The 25,564-nt window shown below is 57.5% G+C and overlaps 1 protein-coding gene across 6 annotated transcripts; it reads left to right on the top strand.

The window, feature by feature from the left end:
- The first annotated feature begins 274 nt into the window (after positions 1–274).
- Positions 275–24,546, top strand: SLC25A25 (solute carrier family 25 member 25). 6 transcript variants are annotated; one of them, XM_035341536.1, is made up of 11 exons: positions 276–643; positions 17,404–17,530; positions 17,615–17,702; positions 18,139–18,174; positions 18,469–18,580; positions 19,311–19,469; positions 20,195–20,347; positions 20,463–20,570; positions 20,817–20,984; positions 21,412–21,562; positions 22,045–24,546. In XM_035341536.1, exons 1-11 carry the CDS (start codon positions 338–340, stop codon positions 22,227–22,229), a joined length of 1,593 nt encoding a protein of 530 aa, XP_035197427.1. In that variant the 5' UTR covers positions 276–337; the 3' UTR covers positions 22,230–24,546. The 6 variants fall into 6 exon arrangements, with proteins under 6 accessions (XP_035197428.1, XP_035197427.1, XP_035197429.1 ...); XM_035341538.1 differs by lacking the exon at positions 276–643 and adding an exon at positions 9,059–9,632 and having other exon boundaries at positions 22,045–22,229; XM_035341540.1 differs by lacking the exon at positions 276–643 and adding an exon at positions 14,671–15,167.
- The last annotated feature ends 1,018 nt before the right edge of the window (positions 24,547–25,564 follow it).

Raw genomic sequence — 25,564 nt, 5'->3', positions numbered from 1 at the left:
AAGCTGCTGGGTGCGCGCCGCGTCCGTCAAGATCAAAGGGAGGCCTGGCTCGCGATCTGATTGGAGCAACCTCGTCTTTTCCCCGCCTCCTCCCGGCGTTTAACCAATAAGAGCTCGCTCAGCCCTCCCATACCGGCTCGAGCGCGGCGCCCTGCTCCGATTGGCCGCGAGCTGGACGGCAGCGCGTGCCGGCCGACGTCAGCGCGGGAGACTTCTGCCATTGGGCGGCGGGGGGGCGTCACGTGGGGGCGGCGGCGCGTGGCGCGAAGGCGGAAGCGCCCGGCGGCTGGTGGCGGCGGAAGTGCCGCCATTTGGCGGCGGGGCGGGCGGCGGGAGGATGCCGGGGGCGCGGCGCTCGCTGGCGTCCCCCGTGGTGAGCGGCGTGCTCTGCCCCTGCGGCTCCCCGCGGGCTGCTGCTGCTCCCGGGCCCGGTTCCGTGACCGACGGCGGCGGCGGCGGCTCCGGTCCCAGTCCCGGTGCCGGTCCCTGCGGGCGGGCGCTGTGCGAGGCCTCGGAGCAGGAGCGGCGGCTCCGCGCCCTGTTCCAGAAGCTGGACGTGAACCGCGACGGCGCGCTCTGCATCCACGACCTGGCCGTGGGCCTGGGCCGCCTCGGGCTGCACCGCACCGAGCTGGACCTGCTGGTGAGCGGGGCGGCGGGGGGATACCGGGGGGTACCGGGGGCCGGGCCCGCAGCTGCCCGCACCCCCCCGCAGTTGCAGTGCCCGGTTTCTGCTCGCTGAACCCGTGTGAATTTGCCGCAGGAGCCGAGCTGCTTCCCGGCTGCGTGCCGCTACCCGCACGTGTGGGGCCCGGAGCTCGCTGCTGGCAGGGGGCTTCCAGCCCTCGGTGCTGCCTCTGGGCGTGTGAGCTCCCGGGGCCCGCCGAGGCGGGTTAGAAGGGTGGCTGCAGCCAGGTCGCCCTGAAGTTCTCGCTCCCGTCCCTCCCAGCAGCCTGCCTGGTGCTCCGAAGGCTCGCTGCCCGGCTTTCTTGCCCGGAGCATCTTACACGTGCTTGTTTCACATGCCTAGTAACCTTAGGGGGTTCAGAATCTGGGTAGGAAGGCTTCTGGGTTGGTGCGTTTTGCACAGCGTGACTGTGTGCTGAGCGCCGGGAGCTGAGGCCTGCTGCTGTCACCCGGCTCCGAGGTCTGGCGTTAGGAGCGCTGCCCCGTTCCATCGCGCTCGGCGGGGTTTGGGTCCCCGTGAACCAGAGGAATGAGCTCGTCAGCGCGCACGCAGCTTGTCCCCACGTCGTGTCTCGTTCCGTGTGTGCGGGGCCATAACAGCGCTGCGTGTCCCGCGATGCCGGCGGGGAGACGAAGGGCCGCAGCTGGGTGTGCGACCTCCAGGGGCATCGGTCCCGCGGCAGGGCTGCAGGGAGCTTCTGAGTCCCTGAGGAGAAAACCCAAGTGGTGGTTCCTGCTCCTGCCCTGCCCGGTTGCTCTCACCGTGTGCATCCTCCCTTCCCAAACTCGGCTCCCTTCTAACCCTTAACGTTGCTTTTCGGTTGCCGCCTTCCTCGCTGCCGCGCAGCGCGATAACTCTTGGGCAGCGCGAGGACCCTGCGAGTGATTCGCTTGTGCTGCTTCTTAAAACACCGCCAGCGCCGTGGCGATTTGCTGCGGCGTGCGCTTGGGTGCTGAAACCTGACTACAGCCCGTAAATCACCCGTGCGTGCCCTGCGAAACGCCGACCTGCCGCCGGATCCCTGAGCTCTGCCAGGAGGCTCCCTTCCCCAGAATGTTCTGTGCCTGTGTGCCGGTCTCGGTTTGCATTCCCTTCTCCTCCCGGGCCTGTTACCCAATCCAGCCTGACATTTTCCAGGCCGGGAGGATGCGCTACGACCCAAAATGCTCCTCTGCTCTCCGGCAGGGAGTGCCTTTGCTCGCTGCGCTGCGGGACCGGCGGAGAGGAAATGTTCTGCGGGGACTGGAACCGCTCCGCCCGAGGGGAGCGCTGCCTGGAGGCCGGTGCTGCCGCTGAAGCCCTCACCCGTCGGGACCGTTCCTTGGCCCTTTCCTTCCTCTGCTTCCAATTCCGCTCCGCAGGAAGCGGCCGGGTAGAGAAGCGGGGAGCTCGTGGTAGTATCGCGAAGCACCCCCTGCGGCCGTGTAGAGCTTGGTTCCTGTTAGGGGCCGGAACGCAGGGTTCAGACCTCTCGCTTCCACTTAGCCACGTGAGAGCAGTCCTTGGGGAGCCGGCTGGAAAGCTTCCGCCCTGCGTCGTTTTTAGGAGAAGCTGCATAAGCTTCCTGTTTCCCAGGGAGTTCTATTCTTAATGAGCCGTTCTTCTTCCTTCCCCGGCCTGGGCTCAGGATGACACTTTGGCACGTGGGTGATGCCACGCCGCAGTCAGGAGAGGCGTGTGAGGGTCGAGATGAAGACCTGGCAGAGCGAACGTGGCCTTCGGAGGCCGATTTGAGCGCAAATCACACGGGCTGCTTGTGACCAGTAGATCACCCCGGGCCTCAGGTACCTCTTCCTCGTCCTCCCGTGCTGCAGGACGCCCGATACGGGAGATCCCTTCCAGGGCTTGAGGCACAGCCGGAGAAGGCACCGGCCTCGCCATGCCAGGTGGCTGATGGCTGCGTCGGCAGGCTGAAAGGCCTTGTGGCAGCAGGAACCGCTCGGGGCCGCCACTCGAAATCAAGCGAGCGCTATTTTGGCTCCTCCAGCACTCGAGAGTTCCCACCCAGATAAAGCCCCCTGCAGCGTGCTCAGAAAGCCGCCTTTTGTTCTGGGGGTGGCCTTCGGCGGCGGGGGAGAGAAGAAGTCGCACGCAGATGTCCTTTGGGGTGGAATTCGCTTATGCAAAGCGTGGTTGGTTTTAACGCCGTGCTGTTATCTGTAACCCATTTGACAAACACCGGCTGCCAAGGCAGGGAGCCTGCCAGGGAAACGCTTGTTTGCGCCGCTTCCACGGAGCAACGCGCGGACCTCGCTGTGCCCGTGCGGGAAGGCGGTAGCCACGCGCGAGCCGTTGTGAAGGCATTCCTCATCCCCCGGGCAAGGAACGCCTCGCTGCGCAGCTCAGCCGGCTTCGGGAGCAGTGAGTCTTTTCACTGCTACCTGACTTCCCTCCTGACAATATTCTGTGGAGGTTTTTAGGACTGAAAACACGTGCTGAATGGGAGTAAGGGTGGTGGAACCAGCACTGTGCTCCCTGCTTTGCCTCTGGAGCCGGTGTGTTGCTGAAAACCGATAGTATTTATGTCCTCTCCGATGTACTTGTGTCTCCCGACCTCACCTGTGTGGCTGCCTGTTGCTGCCTGGCTCTCCCCTTCCCGTAGGAAACCAGCCCGGCTCCCGTTCTGCCCCGTCCTCCCGCTGCCTTTCACCCGTTCTGTGCCTGGCGTCTCCTCTCTGATCTCCGCGTGCTGCCCAAGCTCCCCTGCGAGTCCTCGTTTCACGTGTCCTGGACCCTCTGCGGGGTTTGGTTCCCTCCAGGCTGCTCTGAAGGGCTTCGCCCTTCGGGGACAGCGCCCGGGCTCCTCCGGCTGTCAGGGAATGAGCGTGGTGATCAGCGCTTTACCACCTCATGTCTTCATGTAACACTTCGCAGGCTCTTATTTCCCCAACTGTTTCACTCTCCAGGACTCGACTGCCCCGTCTCACGCTACGGGCAAGGTCCCAAAACCCTCAGCACCTGGACGGGGCGGAGGAAGCGGGGCCTGTTCCGTGCACTGCCTGCACCTGCTTCCCTCTGCAGCTGTCTGGAAGCAGATCACCGAGTTTTTATTGTGCTCCAGGTCTGTGATTAAAAAAAAATCACAATTGAAACCCTGATCGATAATCTCAGTGTTCCAGCTCGTGGCCTTCCTCCTGCCGGCGGGGACTTGCCAGCGGCTTCTCAGCCGCCCGTCTCCTGGCTAAGAGGACAAACGGAGATGCCCTGAGCAGGCGTGAGGGCAGGTTCACCTCGTGTTAACGACATGTTAAATAACTCCGGGCGTTTGGGGATGTGATGTGTGTTAAAACAGCAGCCAGAAACGTGGTGTTTGCTCCCTGTGGGGAGCGGGGGCCGATTCTCTCCGCGTCCTGAAATGCGGTGTGGGGAGCGCCCTGCTCCCAGGCCCCGGGGAGACACGAGCTGCGGGTCGATGATTCTCCTGCAGATAAACCCTCTACCTCTGTGCTCAGGGGATGAGTCGGCGCGGATTCACCCGCGTGGGTGTTGTGAAGACGCAAACCAACCCTTCGCAAGCCATCAAATGAGTCCCGGACAGCCACGGTGGCAGAGAACCGTGGGCACCGGGAGGCTTCCCCGCGTGGCATCGCTGTTCGTGCCCCGTGACGGTGAGTGCCGGGCGGGGAGGCTGCCTGGAGCGTCGCTGGCCCAGCCTGGTGGCGACACGGAGCCTCTGCTCAGACCTGGGCTCCTCTGGCGGCCGCCTTGCTGCTGTTAACTTGGCGTGGAACCGGCGGCGCATGCCCGCGCTCGCTGGGGTTGGTGGAAGCGAGACGTGGGGCACATGGAGCCACGAGGAGCTCGCTCGTGCCCAACCCCTGCCGTTGGTACGCAGCTGAGCTTATCCCCGTGCGGCTGCGTACCACGGGGCCGGGTAGGCAGCCCCCCGGAGGTGCCCCCGGGAGCGTTCCGGGATGGCTTTTTGCCCCACAGCACGGCAAGTCGTGGGAGCCCGGTGACTCCAGGTTTATTCAGCCCAGACCTTTCTCCGAGTTACGGCGAGCCCCGGTCCTGCAGAGGGGTGCCCTGGTGTCCCCTGGGACGCTGCTCGCTCCAAGCTCCGTAGCGGAGCAAAAGCCCGCGGGGTCCCCGAGCTGAGCGAAATGAAATGGAGCCGATGCGAAGCAGCCGGGTGCCCGGGCAGGGCCTGTGCCGGGGCTCCGGCCGTTCCCCGGGCGCTGTGTGCGGCGGTGTTCAGTCACCAGGGCTGGGCTCCTCGGTGAGCAGAAATAGATCCTCGTCCCCATCCGGGGCATTGCCGGTTAGTCAGCTTGGGAGGGGAATAAATGAGCTTGCTGAGATAAGGGCAGATAAACTAACGGAGAACTCGAGTGTGCTTGGTGGTGGTTTCCTTCTCCTCAAAGGAGCAGAAGTCGGTGACAGGTCTGAGCACCGAGCAGCGCCGGGGTACCGGGATGCCACGAGGACCGCCCTGCTGTTCGCGAGCCCCCCGGCACGGGGAGCGCCGTGGCTGCGTGCCCCTGGTGTGACGCTGACGGCGCCGGCAGGAGGAGATGGGGGCGGGAGTGCTGCTACGAGTGGGTCTGAGAGAAACGCGGTAAACGAGGCTTTGTTCTTGGCCATGTCCTGCGGCTGTATCAGTGCCCCCGAATGTGGGACGCGAGCGCACGTCGGTGACAGCCCAGAGCTGGGACGTGAGAGCGCTTTCACGGCACCCCGGAGCTGTTGTCTGAGCGAAGCAGAGCAGCGGTGGCGTCGCGGCCAGGGGACACGTCACTGCTGTGGGGTCCTCCCAGCAGCTGGAGGGGCTCGGAGCAGAGAGCTCCGCTCCAGAAGCGGTTGCTGACACCGCTCACCCCGCAGGAGAGCAGGGGCTGGGTGACGTGGCCGCGGGGCCGTCACGGCTCAGCTGCTGCTTTCCTGCCTGCGCTGAGGCGCGGGGCTGTGCCCGCTGATCCGTCGGGTGCAGGGAGAGGCCAACTGGGCGCTGAGGGCGCCCTTTTGGTCCTTCCCGGGATGAGACGTGGCCGTGGCACAGCCCCGAGTTCCCCCGGCGTGTCTCAGCATCGCCGCTCGTGCCTGGGTTCCTGCGAAGAGGCCTGCCTTTCGTCGTGCTGCTCGCGGAGCTGTGCCCGGCCACCCCGCTGCGTTAACGGGGCTGGACGGCGCTGGGCAGCCTCGTTATTTAAGCAGCCTTGGCCGAGGCGTTCAGAGTTCTACAGCGTGCTGCCAGAAGCGCCGTGCAGGGATCCTCCCAGCTCTCTTTCCCCTTTTAAAGTACGCAAAGCCTCATCTTTCACAAATTACGTAGGGAAAGACGAGAGCTGGGTGTGAGAGGTGCCAGCAGCATTCCTCGGGTGTCCCTCGTGCAGCAGCGGCTGCTCGGGGGCGTCCCGGAGCTGCGTCACCACGGGGTCACGCCGGGACCCGGAGAAGGCGACCGCAGCGGCAGCTCCTCCTGCGCGGGAGGAGAGGTTTCGCTGCTCCCCTTCCCTCTGCCCAGCTCTCTTTTCACCCTCCCTCCCGCATTTTTTCGGCGTGAGCTAGCTGTCTGCTGATCAGGCTCGGGTTCGTGCTGGAAGAGGCCGCGTGCTCGCTCAGGAGTCGTGCAGGAGCCATCTTGGAGCAAGCAGAGGCCGGGACCCGGCTCCTGCCCGCTGCTGCCAGCCCTGGAAAGGCCCAGGGCCCGCGGGAGGCGCGGTGGGTACCGGGTGTGCAGGACGGGATCGGAGAGGGTGCGAACACCTTGGGTGTCCTTGGGTGTGTACCTAAAAAGAGGCCTCCCTTTGCCAGCCTGCACCACGAGGAAAACGCTGTTTTAATTAAGCGACCACGTCGTCCTCTCGCTCTTCCCCTTCTTTGTCTCCCTCGGGGTAGATGGCATGGTTTTATCGGTGCCTTGTCCTCCGTTACCCTGTGACCGCCCCTCGTGGTGCGGGACAGCCGGGCCCCCAGGAGCCTTCCCCCCCCCCGGCAGCACCGGGCTCGGTCCCCGCAAGCAGCGGGAGCCGAAAGCCTGACAAACCAGGGCTTGGGTTGGGAAAGGAGCTTTGGTACGGCCTCGGTTGGCAATTTCTAGAAAAAAACCATGAATTTTTGTTCCTCTGCGTGCCGGCTCAGGCCGGGCTTGCTGCGTTTGTGGCGTCTGTTGTGCGTGAGCCCTCGGCCTCCTGGTGTCGGTGGGGGGGTGACGCTGGTGCGCAGCTCCCCGGAGGAGAGCGGCTGCCTTGCCTCCAGCTGTAATCATCTCGCTGTGACTGCCTTCGTTGTCCTGACCTAATAAAATTCCTCGCTTGGTAAAAGAAATGCTTTTTTTTTTTTTTTTTTTTTTTCCAAATATGATCAGAAAAGTCTGTTCTCCAGGAGCTGGGTGGATTAGTGCGGCGGGAGAATTCCTCGGGGGTTTTCTTCAGTGAGGACAAAAGCCGAGGAAGGGTTGCAGAGTTTCTGCTTTAACTGCACCCGAAGCAAGTACTCAGAATCCCAGAATAGTCTAGGTTGGAAGAGACCTCCAAGATCACCGAGTCCGACCTCCGACCTGACGCTAACAAATCTCCCACTAGACCATATCCCTAAGCTCTACATCTAAACGGCTTTTAAAGACCTCCAGGGTCTTTACTCGCTTGCACAGATGCCTCTTTACGGGGCATGGGCGCAGGGAGATGGGGTCCCTGCCACGCACACGCCGCGAACAGCAGCTCGTCCAGCACGGAGGATCCGAGCAGTAGCGCCCAGTGAGGTTAGCTGGCCTCACAGGTCCTCGCACCGAGCTGCCCAGCGCCGTGACCGCTGGCACGAGCCCCGGTCCCGCTCGTGTGCCTTGCCCTCGATGTCTCCGAGCACTCTGCGGAGCAGCGTGCCTGCTGCTGCAGGAGGCAGCTCAGGACGTGTCCTGTGGGCGCTCGTGCTGCTCCGTTTTAACATTAGAAACGTTAAAATGCCGCCTCGAAGCGCTGTGATGCAGGTCCCTTAAAAGCGGGGTCACTTCCGTGCTGTAGCTGTGACGCCCGGCACCAGCACAGCCCCGGGGGCACGGCAGGCACCTCCTGCGCCCCACCCGTGTCCCTGCTCGTGCCCCGCGGGGCTGCCTCTCCCTTCCCTTTTGGGTTCTGCCATTCTGTGTGTGCTGAGTTTTCAAGTTAGAACCGTTCGGTGCTGCGTGTGGGTGGACCTTACGTCGGAGCAGCATTTTTGTCTTGTTAAGTAACTGAAGTGTTTGTGCAGAGGAATTCTTTGTAACGTGAATTCTTCTGCGGACTCGTCCCTTTTTCCATTACTCAGGTTGCTTAAAGGAGTTCAGCAGGAGCGAGTCCCCTCAGTGAGATGCTTTACGTTCTTCCTCTCAAATTTATTTGCAGATGGGCTGCTTAAAACTCGTGGCTCTTCCAGCTTTTGGGTTGTAGCTTTATATCTGGCACCTGTAAAACAAAACTTGCCCGCTGTTTGCCACCGGCGAAGGTTAAAAAGTGGAGATGGAGGTGGAGCGCGTGGCGGGGAGCTCGCCGAGCTGCTGCTGGGAGCCTCGGTGATGGGCTCTGCGGTGTGCACTGCGCTATCGTGTTAAACGAGCCGTGCTCGTAGGGCAGAGCCGTAGGCGAGGCACGCGGTGCCCTCCTCCCGCAGCCCCCGGAGCTGGGCAAAGACGTGGGGCTGCCGAGGAGCTCCGTGGTGCCCCAGCACAGACGCGATGTGCCTGGGGGGGCTGGTGCTGCTCATGGTGGGTCCTGGAGCTCCCGGGGGGGCGGATGTTTTGTGTTGGGGGCCGTGCAGCGATACGTGCTGGTGCTGTGCTGCCTGTGCTGCCTCCGCTCAGTGCCGCAGCTAATCCTGCTCTCGACGCCGTGCGTTGCAAGGCTCCAGCTGCAGAGCCCCGGCCCGGTGCCGTACCCACGGCGTGTCACACCGTGCCGAGCAGCCGCACAGCGCCGGCGTGGTGCTGGAAGCCCGACGGCGGTTGCACGATGCGGCACCAAACATCGTGAGCTGTGATTGCCCCGAGAGAGAGACAGGGAGCAGCTGGAGGTTAATTCAGCCGCAGCTCCGGAGACCCATCTGCCGCCCGAACGAAGCCCCGCTGCCGAGCCCCAGGAGCGGGTACGTAACCGCCGTGCCCGGCCCCGCACCTCCGAGCCGCCCCGGGGCCGAGGCCTCCTCGCTCGCTGCCCTCCCTGCCCGCCGGGCGCGCTCCCCGCGGTTGCCGGCGCGCTCCCGGTTGCCTGCGCGCGCTGCCTGGTTACGGAACCCCGCGGCGCTGGGAGCGGCGATTGGCTGGGCGCTGCTGCAGTGGGGACGCAGCCCCGGTGCTCAGCCCCGCCGGTGGGATGCGCCGGGACGCGGCGCTGCCTCGGCGGCTCTGAGAAGCCGGAGCCTCTCCAAGAGGCTTTTTATTTATTTTTAGCTCTCCTCCCGAGCGCGGCATCTCGGCTTTTCTGTGCGAGCGTCCTCTGCAGAGCGCGGCGCCTCGGCTTCTCCGTGCCAGAGGTCTTGCGCTTTGTCTGTTGCCACCAGATCCGTGAGGCTGGTGTACAATGAGCTGCTTGTCAGGCCAGGCACGACCGCGCTAGCAGCAATTTCAAAAGGCAGGAAGCGTCCGCAGGAGCCGGGCCGTAAGGAATCGGAGCCCGCGGAGCCGCTGGCTCGAAGCTCCCGCTGGTTGCCGTGCCCGTTCCCGTCCTGGGCTGCTCGGTGGCGTGCTCAGCACCCTCGGCAGCGGGCGGCTGCGAGCGCGCGCGGGCTTTCCCTGCCAGGGACGCTCGCTGCGGAGGCGATGCTGCAGAAACTTTGGCGTTTTCTGTCTAGCTTCCTTCCCGGGGCCGTGTGCCAAGGTCCTGCAGATGAAAAAAAGGATGAGGCCAGGAAGAGCAGCTCACCCCCAGGCCCCGGGGAGAAAGGGCCAAAGATGGTGGGGAAGCCCCAGGACAGAGGGACTGAAAGGAGACCAACTATCCTACTGGTGGTTGGACCCGCAGAGCATTTTCCGAAGGTAACGGGATATCCAGGGGCCTGCAGAGGGGTCGGCCAGGCCAGCGGGGAGCAGGGGGAGCGTGCAGGGATGAGCTGGGTGTGTGCCCGGGGAGGGGGCGGCAGCAGCGAGCGGGCCCAATGCCTGTGCTTGCTAGGGGGGGAATGGGGGGGACCAGGGAACGACTGCAAAAGGGACGATCTAACCTTTCGGATGGGATGTTCAAAGAGAAAAAAAGCTTTTTTAAGGGAGTGGGGGGGGGTTTGAACTCCTCGGTGGCTCGCAGGCAGCGTAACTGGGAGGGCAGGGGATGATAGCGGTGGGGTGAGCCCCTGCCCTGCTCTGGAGATGGGAGAGGGACCCAAAAGGTCCTGAAGTCCTCGGGAGTCGGTCTGGTAATTTGGCAGCCCTCTGGAAACCGCAAAGAGCGAGCACGTTCTGAGCAACCGAGCGCGTTGGCTGATGGCACAGCCCGCAGCAGGCAGGGCTGTCCCCGGGGAGCGGGCAGCACGAGGAGAAGACCAAAATCCACGAGGATGGGAACTGCCCGGGGTGGGCGAGCGGGGACGCGGGGGGTGCGCGGTTGGCGGCGGATAAATGGCGAGGCTTTGTCTGGGGGGAGGCGAACAAAAGCGGCTTAGTTTCGTGCTGGCCTCGTAGTACGAGGCTGGCTGACGGCAGTTCTGGCTTATTTGCCGGGGGGAGGGAACGCTGCCCGTCTCCTGAGGGTGATGCAGCTCTTCATGGGGGGTGTGTGACCGAGGCTGTGACCCGGCGGAGCTGGGCAGAGCCCCCGGGGGAGGGCTGGCAGCGATGGGGAGGGGAGGCGGCGGGTGGCCGGCAGGATCCAGCTTGCTCGATACGGAAACGGGGCTGCTGCTGTGAGGCTTCTCTCTGAAATGGGGAGTGAAGGGGTTGGGGCTGGGGGGGGGGGTGAATTCCTCCTGCTGGTGTGAATGGAAGCGGGCAGGGGGGCGTTGCGCGTCCTGCCGAGCAGCAGCCGCTCCCTGCCTCAACCAGGCTGAAAAATCTGCAGGGACTTGTGCAGGGAGGAAGACTTCGGCCTTCATCCCTGCCGCCGGCAGCGAGCACTGCGCGTCTCCTCCAAGGCCAGAGGTGCGTGCGCCGTGAGGAGGAGAAGAGGACTCTTGTGCGCAGAGGTTGAAGAAGGACAGAGGCTGGGAACTGAAGGTTGGGATGAAAACCTTGAAAGAGCAGGGCTGCAAAGCTCCGGCACCTTCCCAGGGAACAATGGCCCCTCAGTCAGGGAGAGCCCGTCTGCTCACACCTGCGGATGAGGCTCTCCCTGCCACGGGGAGGGCGCTGACAGCAATCTCCTCTCGCCTCCGCCACCCCGAGAAGCTTTGCTTTATAGGAGCCCTAAAAATTGGCTAACGCAGGAATGCCTGGAGGATGAGGATGTGATAAAACGGAGTCGGTGCAGCTTAGGAAGGAGCTGCCCATCTGCTGCGGGGCTGCGGCTGTGTAATTTTAGCCTGTCCTCCCTGTCCAGTAAAATACCGAGCAAAGCTCTCCTCGGGAGGATTACGCAGCCAGGTTTTACCTTGCCGTCCAACCAGCTAATGCTGCGCCCAGTCACCGTGGCTCAGCTGATGGACAGCAGCTGGTGAAGCTCGCTCCCGTATCTGCTCTAATTACCCGTCTGGAGTAGAGGTGGTGTAAAAAGTCCTTAGGGCCTGAGGGGCAGGTTATAAATCACCGCGAGCAGCCGGTGCTATGGGAGGGGTAAAGAACGTGTGGGGGACACCTGGCCTCTGTTCTCTGCCGCTGCCCGGCGGGGACCTTGGGGTAAGTCTCTTCGCCGCGTGCCGCTTTGTTTCCGAAGGACGCCTGTAGCTGCTACGGGCACCCAGAGCACGGTGCCAGATGCTCGGCTCCCTGTAAGGAATTTGTGTGTCCGTGAATGACCAAAGGTGCTTCCTAGATCCTTGTGTCGGTGTCCGCTCAGCTCCTTCGCCGAAGGGAACGGCTTCGCCACGAGCTGTAGGAGAATGGAGCAGACAACGCCGCCCGTAAGTGTGATGTGTTGGCTCCGGGCCGTGTGCCCGCAGGAGAGGCACGACCTGCCCTCCATGTCACCGCCTGGCCTTGTAACTTTGGAGCCGTGTCACCTTTCCCGGCCTCGTTACCTTTGTGCCACGTAGCGGCGCTTTGTCTGCCTGCCCCGTCCCTGTCCTGCCGCGGGCGCAGGCCTGGCTGACGGCTCCGTGGGGTCTCTGCAATCATTAACTCCCCGCCTCCACCCGCGTTGCGCTGTTTGTGGTCCGCGAGGACTTTCTGTACTGCACGATTAATTATAAGCTAACTTCCAGAAATCAAAGCACCGAGTCAGCAGGACCTCCTGAAACCCGCGAGCAGCAGCGGGCCTCCGTGTGCTCGCCCGGAGAGCCGCTCAGCCTCCGAAGGAGGACGGTAGCTGCGTGGCTGTGACGCTCGCTGGCACTTGATATTTTTAGGGACTTTTTTTAGCGAAGGAAATTTAAAATCAAACGGCATGCTCCGTGCTCCTTGTATGGCTGCGTCCTCCCATCCTCTGGGAGGTACCTCCCGGAGCTGCTGGGGGAAGCTAGCGGGGAGGCAGATGCCTGGGAGGCTGCAAACGACTTGGAGAGGTTACTGCCGAAACGGCAGGTTGTTGAACCGGTAACACAACGTTTAAGCAAGGGCCAAATCCTGTGAATAAACTGGAAAATGGATTTGGGGGTGCCTTGATGAGAAGAAAAGCGAGTGTCTCGTAGGAGCCCAGAGCCCTCCTCTGCTCCCTTCAGTGGGGTTGGCCGCCTTTATTCGTGGGGTGATGGCGAGGGGTGACTTGGAAGGGCTGGCTTGCCGTGCAGCCCTCAGCCCTGCCCTTGGCTCGATGGGCCGGGGACCCAGCCCGTTTTTCAGGGACGCACAGCCCGGAGCTGCCACGTCTCAAGCCCTGGGGCTGGGCACAGCTGCACCCACACCGCGGGGGCTCCGGGAGCGTTTGGGGGCTGCGTGGTGGCAGTGGGCAGCCAGCCCCTGCTCCTGGGGGGCAGGCAGCATGGATCCGGCAGCTCGGAGATGTGTCTGCCTGGGGGGTGCTTCCACGTTTACCAGGATGTTTTGTAGGTGAAATCTAGGAACTTGTAAATGCTTTTTTCTGAACTCCTTTCGTCATTGTAACCAGAGTTGCCGGTATAAGCTTAGTTGGTAATCTGCCTCTCCTTAGCTCGCTGTCCTGTAATTAATACCCTGCATAAATCAGCTTTCTCAGCCTCGTTACCTCTCTCCTTTCCTCTGACGTCGGCGGTAAGGCTTTCTTTCCTAAAATGTGCACATTTTGCCTTTTGTTCTCGCTGCCAACTGGAGCTGGAGTTTATTAGGGAAATCTGCATCACGTTGGCGTGGCAACCGAGCCGCCGAGCACCTAGAATAGTGATGCTGGGCGACTCGGGGGAAGGCGTGCAGGGGATCTCGAGGCTTGGTGGGCAAATCCGGCTTCTGTTTGTTCATGCAGCACCTCACCCTGGGCCGGGGGGAGCTGCCTGCCTTGGGCTGCTTGTTTTTGGAGGCCCCAGGTGTGAAGTTGGGGCGCTGCTTGCAGCGAGAGTGGGGCGGGCAGGCCGGGCTGTGCGGCGCTGTGCGTGCGGTGAGCTGCCGCAGCTGATCCCTAAGAGGATCTGGAGGCCCTGAGAAGATCCCGTTTTCGCGCAGAGACGTCAGCAGGGAGCAGGTTAAGCCTGGTTAGGTAACGTGGCGGTGCCGGGGCAGGGGAGGTGCTGGGAGACCCTCGTGGGTCCCCGCGGGCACCCCGCTGCTGCGGGGCATGGGCTGTTATGTTTTCAGAGAAACGAAACGACAACAAACCTTGAAACAACCCCCAGATTAAATATTCCCGCTTCATGTCATGGGCGTGCTGCCCCACAGCCAGCTCACCACTGACCTTGGCTTGCTTTCTCCCAACCTAAAGAGCAAAACACCGCGGGGACGGGGTGAAGGCCCCCCGCGCATCAAGGTGCGAGGAGGGGAGCGCTGCCTGGACTTTGCCCTGGCCAGGAGATCTGTTTGAGCAGAGCAAACACAAGGAAACGGCGCCGCGTCCGCAGGCTGTTAGCGGCGAGCCGTCGTGCCGCGGCGCCTCGAGCGCGGCCAGCACCAAGTGCCTGGGACGCGGCTCACCGGCTGCGTGGGTTTGGTTCCTCAGCGCGACAGCTTCCCTACGGCAAACAGCAAGATAGAAATGCACTTGGTATTTATTTGTACCTCGTGTAGCGGTGCTGGCAGCTCTGGAGCGAGCAGAGCTCTTCGCCTGCTGCGCTCGGTCGGCGTTTTCACTGTGGGGCGAGGTGCTATCCTGGGCACCTGGCTGCAGGAAGCACTCCGGAGCCTGTAATTACACCTGCGTTAATTGCTGCGTGTGCCACGCTCCCTCTTCGGCCCTGTTCGGGATGAAAGCTCAGGAAGTCGCTTACCAAGTGGTTAAATTGAGTGGCAGGGACTGGAAAATGTTGTTCTGCCTGGGCCACTTCTCGTTATGGAGCGTAACCCGCTGCGCGGTTGGTCGGGGCCGGGGGAGCCGGGCTGGGGGCAGCTGGGGCTGCTGGAAGCCTGCCCGCGGCCTGGGAGCTTTGCTGGGCAAGCCTCGGGCGTGCCCTTCATCGCTGTCAGGGTGCTGGTGTCCGGGGGTGCCAGCTCCAAGGTGCCTGGGGAAATTTCCCCGCCAAAGCCACCGCGCTCGGGCACAGCAGAGGCACTGCTGTAATAACGGGATTTGAGGCTTTTGCTCGAGCCGGACATCCCAAATAGGATGTGAAAGCGACAAGTGGGGGGGGCACCCTGCTCTTCCTGGCTCTTAGAGGAAGAAATTTGGGAAGATGGTGTCAGTCGTGGTGGGAGAGGTGGTGAGGGAGCCCCGATCCCGCAGCGCTGGGTGTGCGGGTCCCAGGTTACCGAGCAGGGTCGGAAAGGAGCGACGGGGGGGACGGAGCAGCAGGAGGGTGCCACGGGCGTTGGCCGAAGCCGCCTGGGTGAGAGGAGACACCCAGTAAGAGTTAACCGTGGCGAGCAGGAGTGATGCAAGGGTTCTGGGCGTACTGGGAGTGCACTGGGAGTGTACTGGGAGCCTGGTGCCGGCGGCGGAGCCTTCGTGGGAGGCTGCTGGCTCTGACGAGTGGGCCGGGGCGCTACCGGTTCCCTTTTATGTAGAAGGGCAGGGCTTGAGCAGCCAATCCCACCGGAGCCGGGGAGCTCATAGGCGCGTGGCGTGGGACTCGCCGGCATTTCCTTCCCACCGCGCGCTGCAATCAGCTCACGGGGCTCCTGAAATCAGCTGACGGGGCTCGCTCGCCTTCGCTTCCATTTCCTTCCCGGTCCGTCGGAGCAGGGCAGCCGAGGCTCCGGCTCAGGACCATGCTCTGCCTCTGTCTGTACGTGCCGGTGCTGGGGCAGGAGCAGGCGGAGTTTGAGTACTTTGAGTCCAAGGGGCTGCCGGCAGAGCTCAAGTCCATCTTCCGCCTCAGCCTCTTCATCCCCTCGCAGGAGTTCTCCACCTACCGCCAGTGGAAGCAGGTACGGCCGCGGGTGGGTGCTGCCGGGGGGGCTCGAACAGCCCCGGGTGGCCGCTCAGAGGGGAGAAGTTCGTTAGGGCTCCGCTCTAATAGCGGGGCGCGGCACGGCCACGTGTCCTGCTGAGGCAGGGACGGCGGGAGCGGTGCGGGTGGGCTTCTGCCTTCTTTTTGTTTAAGTCTGGTAGGAGCTCCCTGCTTCTGGGACTGCTTAAACCGGTTGCTGTGACGCAATTTAAATAGCTTTTGTTTTTCAAGCCGTGGATTCCTCTGCTGAAATTAAAGGCTTCACATCCTCTTCCTTTTCCTCCTCTGTGCGCTGCCGTGTCTGCCCGCTGTCCAGGAGCCCTGCCTGCCGCAGCGTGGGGAGCGGCCATGTGCTGCTGAGTGTGGAGGTTGTGCAAGAGCATTTCTCTCCCTGCTCAAGGCAGATTTCGGGGACTGCCGAGCGCTCTGCTCGGCTCCACCTCGCAGCCCGTGCTTCCAGCTGGCTGCTGGCGGCGTTCTCACGACCGGGCAGCCGGCGGTGGAGCTGCGGAGCGGGGCAGGCTTTTTGGGCAGATGCAAACCCGGCTATGACGGGCTCTCAGATGCGTGGGGTCCCGAGCGTGCCGCAGGGCCACGTGCCGCGTGGGTGGCTGTGAAACGCAGCTGGGGAGCGGGGCTGCCTGCCCCCATTGCTTCCCTGCTGGTAGAACAAGGAGCTGCAGGCAGGCTTTTGGTGGCGTCTCCGGAGAAGATGCCGGAGCTCGGCGGCTGGGGGAAGAGGACGGCGAGCTGCGCAGTCACATCTCAGCACGGCCCCCGAGCTGTTGGTGGCTGCCAGCTGGCCGGGGGTTACGCTCCGAGGGAAGCCCCGGTTCAGCTGCTGGGGGCCAGCTGCAGCATGTGAGAGGGGTCGGTCTATCTATAGCCCGCCAGCTGGCTGCGGAGCCGTGCCTGAACTTTACATCAGTCATATGATAAGTGGCAGGCTAGCGAGACTGGGCACGCCTCAAAGGTCAGCGCGGCTGGGACGGCACTTTCTTATTTAAAGCTCCTAAATGATTAGGGATAATCCTGGTAGCGTTAGGGCCAGAATGACAGGACACGGTGGGGCAAGGGGAAGGCAGAATTTTCATAGTGAAGTGTTCAGTGGTGAAATCGTTTTAAAATAGCAGTGAAATAAAAAACTTAGCTAATGGAGACCGGTGTCCGGAGGCTGGGGAAACATCACCAGAAGCTTTAGGTTTCTCTCCTACCTCTGAAGCCTAAATATTGAACACAGTCTGCGAACAGAGGGCTAGCCTGGTGTCGGGTCGTGCCTTAGAGCCTCCTTGACAGCCCACCTGCCGCTCACATAAGTGGTACAAGAATTACAACCAAAATACGGGTGGCGAAGTGGTCTGAATCACGCATCGCTTTGTGTTGCTCGCTGACTCACGTTGAAAAGGGCTGTCGGCGGCAAGTGACTGAGCAAGGAGGGAAATGGGAACTCCCTGAGCCGCATTCTTGCAGCCCGGAGATCACCTCTGCTGTCAACAAGGAGCCGCGAGCCCCGAGACAGGACAGTTCCTCTGCTGTTGCCCCGTGCTGGAATGAGTTAATTCATCGTTCGCCTTGTCCTAGATGGCTGACACGATCTAATCTTGATTCTAGCTTTGTCCTACTAAGAACTTTTCCTCGTTCTTTGTGCTTCTCAGGGAAACTTGTATAATGAAAGCACATAGCTCCGGGGCACTTGAACCAGCTCGGAGGGGTTTTTATCTTTGGCCGTGTCCACCAGAGCCCGACAGGCTCTTTCTGGTCGGAGTTGGTTCTTGCCAGAGGTAGCTTGCTTCTCTAAGTATCGTATTAGGCGTGAAATTCCTTCTCCTGCTCACTTTTTATTACTGAACTTTGGTGATTTTATGCAAATCTGGTTGCCTCACACGTAATCCCCGCGGAAGCTCTCGAGCTGTCATGCAGGGTGTTAATCAAGACGTCGGGCTGAGGTGAGATACCCGATACTGGCAGAGTATCCCCAATAAAAGCAGGAGGCATTTCGTTTGCGTAACTAACTCTGGGAGAGGGTTGCCTGGGAGCAGGTGACTTTGAGAGGCTTTGCTCAGATTTCTTTGAGGAACTGTCATAATTCTGTCAGCTGCTTTCTGAGGGGGAAAAGCCAAAGTCAGGTGGGAAATGATGTTTTGATATGGTGCAGGAAGGAGCAGATCTGAGCAAACAAAGGAGCTGACGGTTTTTGGTTGTCTTCTGAACAGAAAATTGTGAAGGCTGGAGACAAGGACCTGGATGGACAGCTGGATTTTGAGGAATTTGTTCACTATCTCCAAGACCACGAGAAGAAACTGAGACTGGTCTTCAAGAGTTTGGATAAGAAGAACGATGGTAAGCACCTTTCCCTTGCTCACCAACAGACCGTTGCTTCAGCTGGTCACACACGTACTTGAGCTCAGGGCCGTATCTTTGCAGGCCGTATCGATGCCCAGGAGATTGTACAATCCCTTCGGGACCTGGGAGTCAAGATCTCTGAACAGCAGGCCGAGAAAATACTGAAGAGGTAAGGAGTCAGCTGGTTCTGCTGTCCTTCTGAACGTGAAATCTTCATGTTGAGAGAAGGAAACCCATGTCCTTGTACCCTGTACATACTGTCTGGCAATGTCAGCTCCTCCCTTTTTGCCTGTTACTTTTATTTTGGATTTTTTTCAGTGAATTAACACTTTAAATGCTGTAACGTGTTATGGGCAGTTACTGTTAGAACCTCTTTTCTTGCTGGCCTGTTGTGGGGAAGGGCTTGCACCTGAGCTGACTTGCACTCCTGTCTGACTTTCCTCCTACCCTGAGCTTGCTGCTTTGGAGAGGGACTGCGCTGCTGCTGCTCAGAAATGCTGCGTGTTTTGCATGTGGCACTGACATGTTAACAACCACTTATCTGTGCTGTTTTTTTCCTTTCTTTCCTCTGCAACCTTCCCTCTGTCTGTTTGCCTGTGTGTCAGAATAAGGACGGGACACTTCTGGGGTCCTGTCACCTAGTAAGTATTTTCTTCCCTTCAGTGGGGAAACGAGTTGGACTTGCTTTGGTAGGAGGGGGGTACAGCAACTTCCGTGGTTCAGTTAGAGGAGAAAGAGGGGGGAAGAAGGGAGGCCGCTTCACGGCAACGTTTGGTGAAGAGATTTCCTTGCTTTGTCCTGTGTCTCTTTGGAAGTCTTTCAGCAGTTGCTTTGCAAAGCTTTTTCTGGCATAGGCCTGAATAATCAAAGGGAAGGGGAGGAGGAATTTGTCACCTAGTGGGAGTCAGTGCTCCTCTAATGATAAATCTTTTTAGCATGGATAAAAATGGGACGATGACAATTGACTGGAACGAGTGGCGAGACTATCACCTGCTGCACCCAGTGGAGAACATTCCTGAAATCATCCTGTACTGGAAGCACTCCACGGTAAGAAACGCTTCCTCCACAGCAGGTCTTGGTCTTTCCCTGGGTTCTCAGTCAAAGCCATGCCCCCCTAGGAGCTGCTATCAGCAGTCTCTCTCATTTTCTTTACGGCTCAGTGGCTGCCTTGTAGCCCTGGAAGCCCAGTCGCTTCCTGTCCTGTCCTCTTACCTTGCCACCCATCACGGGCACTGTTTCTGGAGCCTCTGGCACAGGTGGTAACTGCTTCCTGCAAGAAGATGAGTGTGCTCGCTTGTCTTCTACCTCTGAGAACTTGTACCGGCAGCCAGCTCCTGCTAGTTCAGAACTTGTTAAGAGGAGGAACTGATGTGACAGGCAGCCGTCCTTCCTGGAGATATTTCAGTGTGTAAGTAGCGTGTAACAAGATGAAGCTGGCTGTGAGCTTTGAAGGTTCCAGCGAGGCTCAGCTTTTTTCCCTAGGCAATTGCCCACAGTGGATCACTTTGTTCCTTACCGTGGTCCACAGTACCTTAATGCAGAGTGTTCAGCAATTCCCAGCTCCCAGACAGAAGTCTCCTAAACGTAAGGCACCCTTTGACATGCTCTGGTGCTGGCAGTCCCGGTGGTCAGACACAACAGTTAATGGTTACAGATAAGCTGCTGACTTGGAGTGAGCATATTCATTGCTTCAACACTTAGCACTGATAAAGAGCAATAAAACTTTGGCAAGATTGCCAGCTGATAAAATGTTTCTCAACGCCTTCTGTTTTTGCAGATCTTTGATGTCGGAGAGAATTTGACTGTCCCTGATGAGTTCACGGTGGAAGAGAGGCAAACAGGGATGTGGTGGAGACATCTGGTTGCAGGTGGAGCTGCAGGTGCCGTGTCCAGAACCTGTACAGCTCCCTTGGACCGCCTGAAAGTGCTCATGCAGGTAAGGTGGCACAATCCCAGTTTGTTTGAATAGCCAGGCTGATTCCTCTAATATTTCTGCCAAAGTGATGCCTAGGAGATGATGGTAACGTTCAGTAACAGTACAGCACTCTGCCTGGGTTCAATCCTGTTACCTCTATATTGGCATTTTGGAAATCTTTTTGGGTTATTTGAATGATCAAAGTCATGGCAGCAAGTTATTCTTCACAGTCTAGAAAAGATAGAAGATCTCAGGAGGTAGATGTGAAAACTCAATAGTTGGAGAGTAGTTCAGAGCACTGGAAGGCTTGGATTTTGGTGAAACAGGTTCAAGTTGTTTTCCCACGGGAGTTGAAGTGGTTATGGTGATCAGCAGGCAGAGCTGGTATTCTGTACAAGCGTTAGGTGTTACAAAGGCATTGCAAAAACATAACTTTCAGCTTGCACCTGCTCCTGAGCCAGCTGAGAAGTCTGTTCTGTATAGCTGGCCCTGTTCTAGGTATGGGAGTTGTCTATTTAACCCTTCCCCCCGTTCCAGAAAGGAGATATTGATTAGATTCATTAGCTAACATTGGACTTTTCAAAAAGGAAGAGAAGCTTGCTTTTCTATTGTAGAAGGTATCTGGAGGGGATTAAAGCCTTGGCAAATCTCTGGGTAAATAAAAAAGTGCCCTTTTGTCCCTGGATTACGGAAGAACGTAACGCTGTCGTAATCAGGCCTGGAACTAATCCAAGCTTCTCTCCCAGGTTCATGCCTCCCGCAGCAACAACATGTGCATTATTGGCGGTTTTACCCAAATGATCCGAGAGGGTGGACCAAGGTCACTGTGGCGGGGGAATGGCATCAATGTGTTGAAGATTGCACCGGAATCTGCCATTAAGTTCATGGCCTACGAGCAGGTGAGTAAAGGAGCATGGAGGAGTCTGGCTGCAGAGGGGTCTGTGGAAGGACAGGACAAAAAGAGAGCAGCTGGGATAGTCAGTGATCCTCGATCCTTCTTTTTGGCTTCTGCAGATCAAGCGATTCATTGGCACTGACCAAGAAATGCTGAGGATTCACGAGCGGCTGTTAGCCGGCTCTCTGGCTGGGGCCATTGCGCAGAGCAGCATCTACCCGATGGAGGTGAGGCCATGGGGCTGCCGGCCCAGCCCATGAAGGGTGACGGCGAGGTGCCAAGACGAGAGCTTATCGTGGAGCTGGTGTTCTGCCCTTATCTCTGAGAACTCCTTAGTTAAGCCGATGCCAAGTAATACTGCTCACATGATGCCTGCTGTAGTCCTGAACATCCTGCTCTCGAGAAAGGCACTGTATGTTTTTCTCCTGTTGCTTCTCCTGCAGGTCTTCATGGCATTTATTCTTGTCTTCCAGGTTCTGAAAACACGGATGGCTCTGAGAAAGACAGGACAATATTCAGGCATGTTGGATTGTGCCAAAAACATCCTTTCCAAGGAAGGAATGGCTGCCTTCTACAAAGGCTACATCCCCAACATGCTCGGAATCATTCCATATGCTGGTATTGACCTGGCAGTCTATGAGGTATGGGGCCTTTAACTCTTTTGTAGGGCTGTGCTGCACGTACAGCTTCATCACTGCCAGACCTGTCAGCTACTACAGGAATTTAAATAACTTTTCAAGGCTTTCCTGATCAGCCTTAAGGGGTGCAGATAGATTTTTACTCAAAATGGCCTAAATGACAATCCAGTACAATGATCCTACTTTCATAGTTGTCGTCATGCACGATCCCTTCTTTTTTCGAGCGAATTGCAGCAGAAAATTAAAGAAGGTTTTTTTCCCAGGCCCCTAAAGTAGCAGTAGATTAAAAAAAAATAAAAATAAATCACCAACCTGAGAAGCCTGGCTGAAATTGCCGGGGCACCTCCCTGGGCCTTTATACCAGATCTGTTATATAACTTGATACTCTTGATTGCTTCTTCACTGCTAACGTCTAGCTTGTTCCTTCCAGACACTAAAAAATGCCTGGTTGCAACGCTACGCTGTCAACAGTGCTGACCCTGGAGTCTTTGTTCTCTTGGCCTGTGGCACCATTTCTAGCACCTGTGGACAGCTCGCCAGCTACCCACTGGCTCTTGTGAGGACACGCATGCAGGCCCAAGGTGAGAACTTCGGGGAACTCTGTAGTGTGTGAGCTCCTGCCGTGGTCTCTGGGCAGGGTAAAGGTCTGCTGGTGCAAACATTGCAAAAACAGCCTTAACTGGCCCGTGCAGCTGAGCAGTAGGCTATTTGCCATGCTGCAAGAGGACAGTGGACTTTGCGCTGCCCTTAGCACCTCGAGTCAAGCACCTCCAGGACAGAGCAGTTCTGTTTGGCTCACGTCAGGAATTGGGGCTAAGGGCATCGGCAGAGCAGTTTGGGAAAACGGCTGTGATGTGCAGCACAGGCACGGCTTGCTGAGAAGTTCGGTGCTGTCCTCCTTAAAGCACCTTTGGTCTGTGAACATCCACAGGAAGCGCGTGATTCAGAACTGCTCTTTGAGACAGGCGTTATCTCAGTGTTTTAATGACATAGGCTGCGTTACTTACTGTGTCTTTTTTAATGACATAGGCTGCGTTACTTACTGTGTCTTTTCGTGTTGCAGCTTCTGTGGAGGGTGCTCCTGAAGTGACGATGCGGGGACTGTTCAAACACATTCTGAAGACAGAGGGAGCATTTGGTCTTTACCGGGGTCTGGCCCCGAACTTTATGAAGGTGATCCCGGCCGTAAGCATCAGCTACGTGGTGTATGAAAACTTGAAGATGACTCTGGGTGTGCAGTCACGGTGACCAGGAGATGCTGAGGACTTTGAACTCTGAAATCTTGGGGTGTAATCCCAAGACGTATAGCCATCTCTCATTCTGTGAATGTGTCGACACTAAGCTGACTAAGCAAAGCTGTGAAATCTCAGATAGTTTGTGAGTCAGTAAGGGGAGGGGAGCATCTGGTGTCCTTTGCCATCTTGCTACTCAGAGCTCTACGTAAACCATCATGTGGTCCGTTTTGTTGGGCCTTTTGGGAGACCAGGAGCCGAACTCCTGGCACAATCCTAAGGCGTGAGTTGCTGAGGTCAAAGTAGCAAAGATCTGGGGAACAGTCTGCTTTCAGCATATGACGTGTACAGAGCTGTTTGCCTGCAGATGAGCACCTTCTGACTTGCTGAAAGAGCTTCTTTTTCCATTCAGTTGTTTAACTTCCTACCTGTTGTTTAAATTTGTACAAACCTTGTGTAGGAGCTGCTGCCACACCAGGCTTGTCATTATGTTTACATATATTCCTTTGGGTAGGAGACATTCATGTTCTGCTTCCAAGACTTGACATGAAATGTAACTTTGAACTATATTGGTTTTGAGGGCTGGTGGGCAGTGGTTTATCCGGTCAGGCTGAATGTTACTTAGGCCAGCCTGATGAAGGATTAGGATTATTTATTTTTGATAGGTTTAAGTGTGTCTCATAAATCCACTAACAAGATGCACTTACTAACAGAAGCAGCAGACTAGAGCCTGCATGCCTGTATCCTTTGCATGCCGGGATTGGCTTGTCTTATACTCAGCAGGGGCTTGGAAAGGGGAAGGCTAGAGAGTCCTCGGAGGACTGGCACCTTGATGCATGGCTTTAGTGAATAAATGACAATACTTCACAGCTCCTGTGCAGTTGTGCTCCCAGCACGACAAGAGAGCCCCTGTGCAGCATCGCATGGACCTCTGAATTCCATTCTGCCGGTGCCAAGGGTAGCTGATGGACCTTTCCAAACCCAGTGCCTACGCTGCTATCTATCTCTTTAGACCTCTTTGTAGATTGATGTTCAGGTTTGCATTAGCGGGATGGAGTCCCCAAGCCAGAAGGGTCTGTTGTGGGAAGGGGTGTTAGGGAGAGGGGCTGGTTGTCACTGGGAGAGGTGAGTTTTCAGACCTGAGGACGTTTGCTTTTCTTTCAAAGGGTGCTTTTCATAAGGCTAAGGGAAAGAGTTGGCTTTAAAATTTCTCTGCATTGTGGGCTACTTTAGTTGATAGGATCTGGCTTCTGAGGCCTGGGAGATCCTCATCCAACTTTTTGTTTTGGGCAAGATGGACCAGCGTTGCATTCCACTGTTTTACTGCTTAAAGCATATTTATTTTGTATTTATTTGAACAGAGTTATGTCAGACTATTTTTATAGACTTGTTTAAATATTGTTACTGTGCTTGTATTTCTCCTGTTTTAAAAAGTTCTCTATATGTTCTCTTACATCACACAGCTGAGTTGTGGGAAGGACACTAAAGTCACTAGCGTACCTTCCCTCTGGGGCTTGAGCTGCCTTTCCCCAATCCCGGCTTGTTGCTGGAGGACCTCAGCCCAGAGAAATTCTGTAGCAGGATGCCATAGAGAAGGGAGCTGGTGAGGAAGCAGGGATGAGGGCAGAGGGTGCACCGTGAGGCCCGCCTTATTTTGGAATTGCCTCTGTACACGGCTGAAGGGGTTTCAGGTGGATGGCTGAAGTTGGGAAGTAGAAGGTCTGTGCATGTTGGGTGTCACAACAGCTAATTGAGAGCGATCTTGGGGAATCTTTAAGTTAAAAGGGGAGGGGGGAGAAATCTCAGGGACTAAAGAAAACACAAGTTTCTAGAGAGATGGGAGGAAACTTGCCCTTGGACCCAAGCTGCTGCAGTTGTGCTTTGAGGCTGAATCAGCAGATCCTGCTGCTGAGCCACTGCTCAGTACGTGCAAATGGACACTGGGGAGAAGTGCCTGAGAAGCTGGAAGAGGTTTTGTTAGCGCTCAGCAGCTGCTTTTCTGCTGACAGACTTTGGTTCATGGAGAGTCTTCCAGGTGAGGCTCTCTGCCTTGGCTATCCAGTGCTGTCAGTAGTTAGCCATGTGGGAATCTAAGCGATCTGGATTAGTGATAAGATTTTTTCCCACCCCCCTCTCTTTATTTTGAGATCTGTTGTAAATTTTGCAGTGGCTCCTTCCTACCAATGTGGCCTAATGGAAATATGAATATCAGAATGCAAAAATCAATGCAAAATGACAACCATCTTTGTAGCTGTAACCACAAATTGTTATGCAAATCTAACTCAGATTCTTCATGTAGGGAACAGTCTGCTAATAAAGGTCTGTCAAAGAGATGCCACGTGTCTGTCTCTCTTTCTCGATACGGCTTATTGGTGCTGTCTGGGGCCAGACTAGGATGGCTTTTACCAAGGATGGTGATCCTGGGAATGGTTTTCCCTACAAGGACCTGGGAGAACAGTATTCTTAAAGGGAAAAAAAGAAAAAATGAGATCAAAAGTAATGGTGGATGCAAAGGCTCAGAAACACTCGGATACGGTTCGCTTAGCTCTGAGTGCCGCTGGATATTTTCCTCATCTGTTCAGTGTCCATAACTTGTTCAGAGAAGAGAGTCCTGGAAAATCTGGAAACTCTGCAGTCTAAGCATGCCCCTGAAGGAACGAAGGAACCTTGAAGGACTTTTAAATTTTTCAAAAGAAACGTGTTTTTTTTTTTTTTTTTTTTTTTTTTTTTTTTTCAATTTCTGTCTCAAACAACAACAAACTGAGCTATTGAAGGTTGCAGGAAACTGCTAAATCAGAGGGCACTTGCACTACCAGCTAACAGAGCTCTCTGTGGGGGCCACGCTGGGGTTGGTTCTTATGTCTCCGACTGTAATTCAAGGCTTTTATTCATCTATAACTCTACTTATAAAGTGTTGGCCCTTGCAATCTGAGGAGCTGCTTTCCGGCGGTGTCAGCTTTGCTCAGCTAAAGCCATCCCAGCCTTCTCTGCCCCGCAGCTCCCGAGGCTCCTGGCAGCACCCATCTCCGCTGTCCTCTCCTGCCCTTCAGCTGGCTGGCTCTGAGGTGGGGTGTTAAGACTTTGTCACAAACTGATAAAGATGCTGGAAGCAAAGGCTGGCCAGGTACCTGTGCCCTGAGACCCTGAGGGAACGTGCTTATTTCACTCTGTAAAACTCAGCTTTGCTACAAGAAATGGGGCCAAAAGCCCAGGTGAAATGCTCCCCAGCTTGCACTGCCTTGCAGGGTAAGGCACCCTGGTGGCACTGCGGAGGGGCAGCGCTCCTCACTGTGTGCCAGCAGCTTGTCCTTTTCCTCCTTTTTAAGGCAGAGATATTTTCAGTGCTTAATT

Source organism: Oxyura jamaicensis, chromosome 17 (genome assembly GCF_011077185.1).
Source record: "Oxyura jamaicensis isolate SHBP4307 breed ruddy duck chromosome 17, BPBGC_Ojam_1.0, whole genome shotgun sequence".
Lineage (NCBI taxonomy): Eukaryota > Metazoa > Chordata > Aves > Anseriformes > Anatidae > Oxyura > Oxyura jamaicensis.
This window is presented reverse-complemented; position numbering and strand designations above follow the sequence as displayed.

Bases quoted from the DNA above. Each gene is read 5' to 3' on its own strand.
- SLC25A25 (XM_035341536.1), top strand. From the start codon at position 338: ATGCCGGGGGCGCGGCGCTCGCTGGCGTCCCCCGTGGTGAGCGGCGTG. The intron at 18,175-18,468 runs GTAAGTATTTTC...AAATCTTTTTAG, and splicing joins TTCTGGGGTCCTGTCACCTA to CATGGATAAAAATGGGACGA. The intron at 20,571-20,816 runs GTGAGGCCATGG...CTTGTCTTCCAG, and splicing joins GCAGCATCTACCCGATGGAG to GTTCTGAAAACACGGATGGC.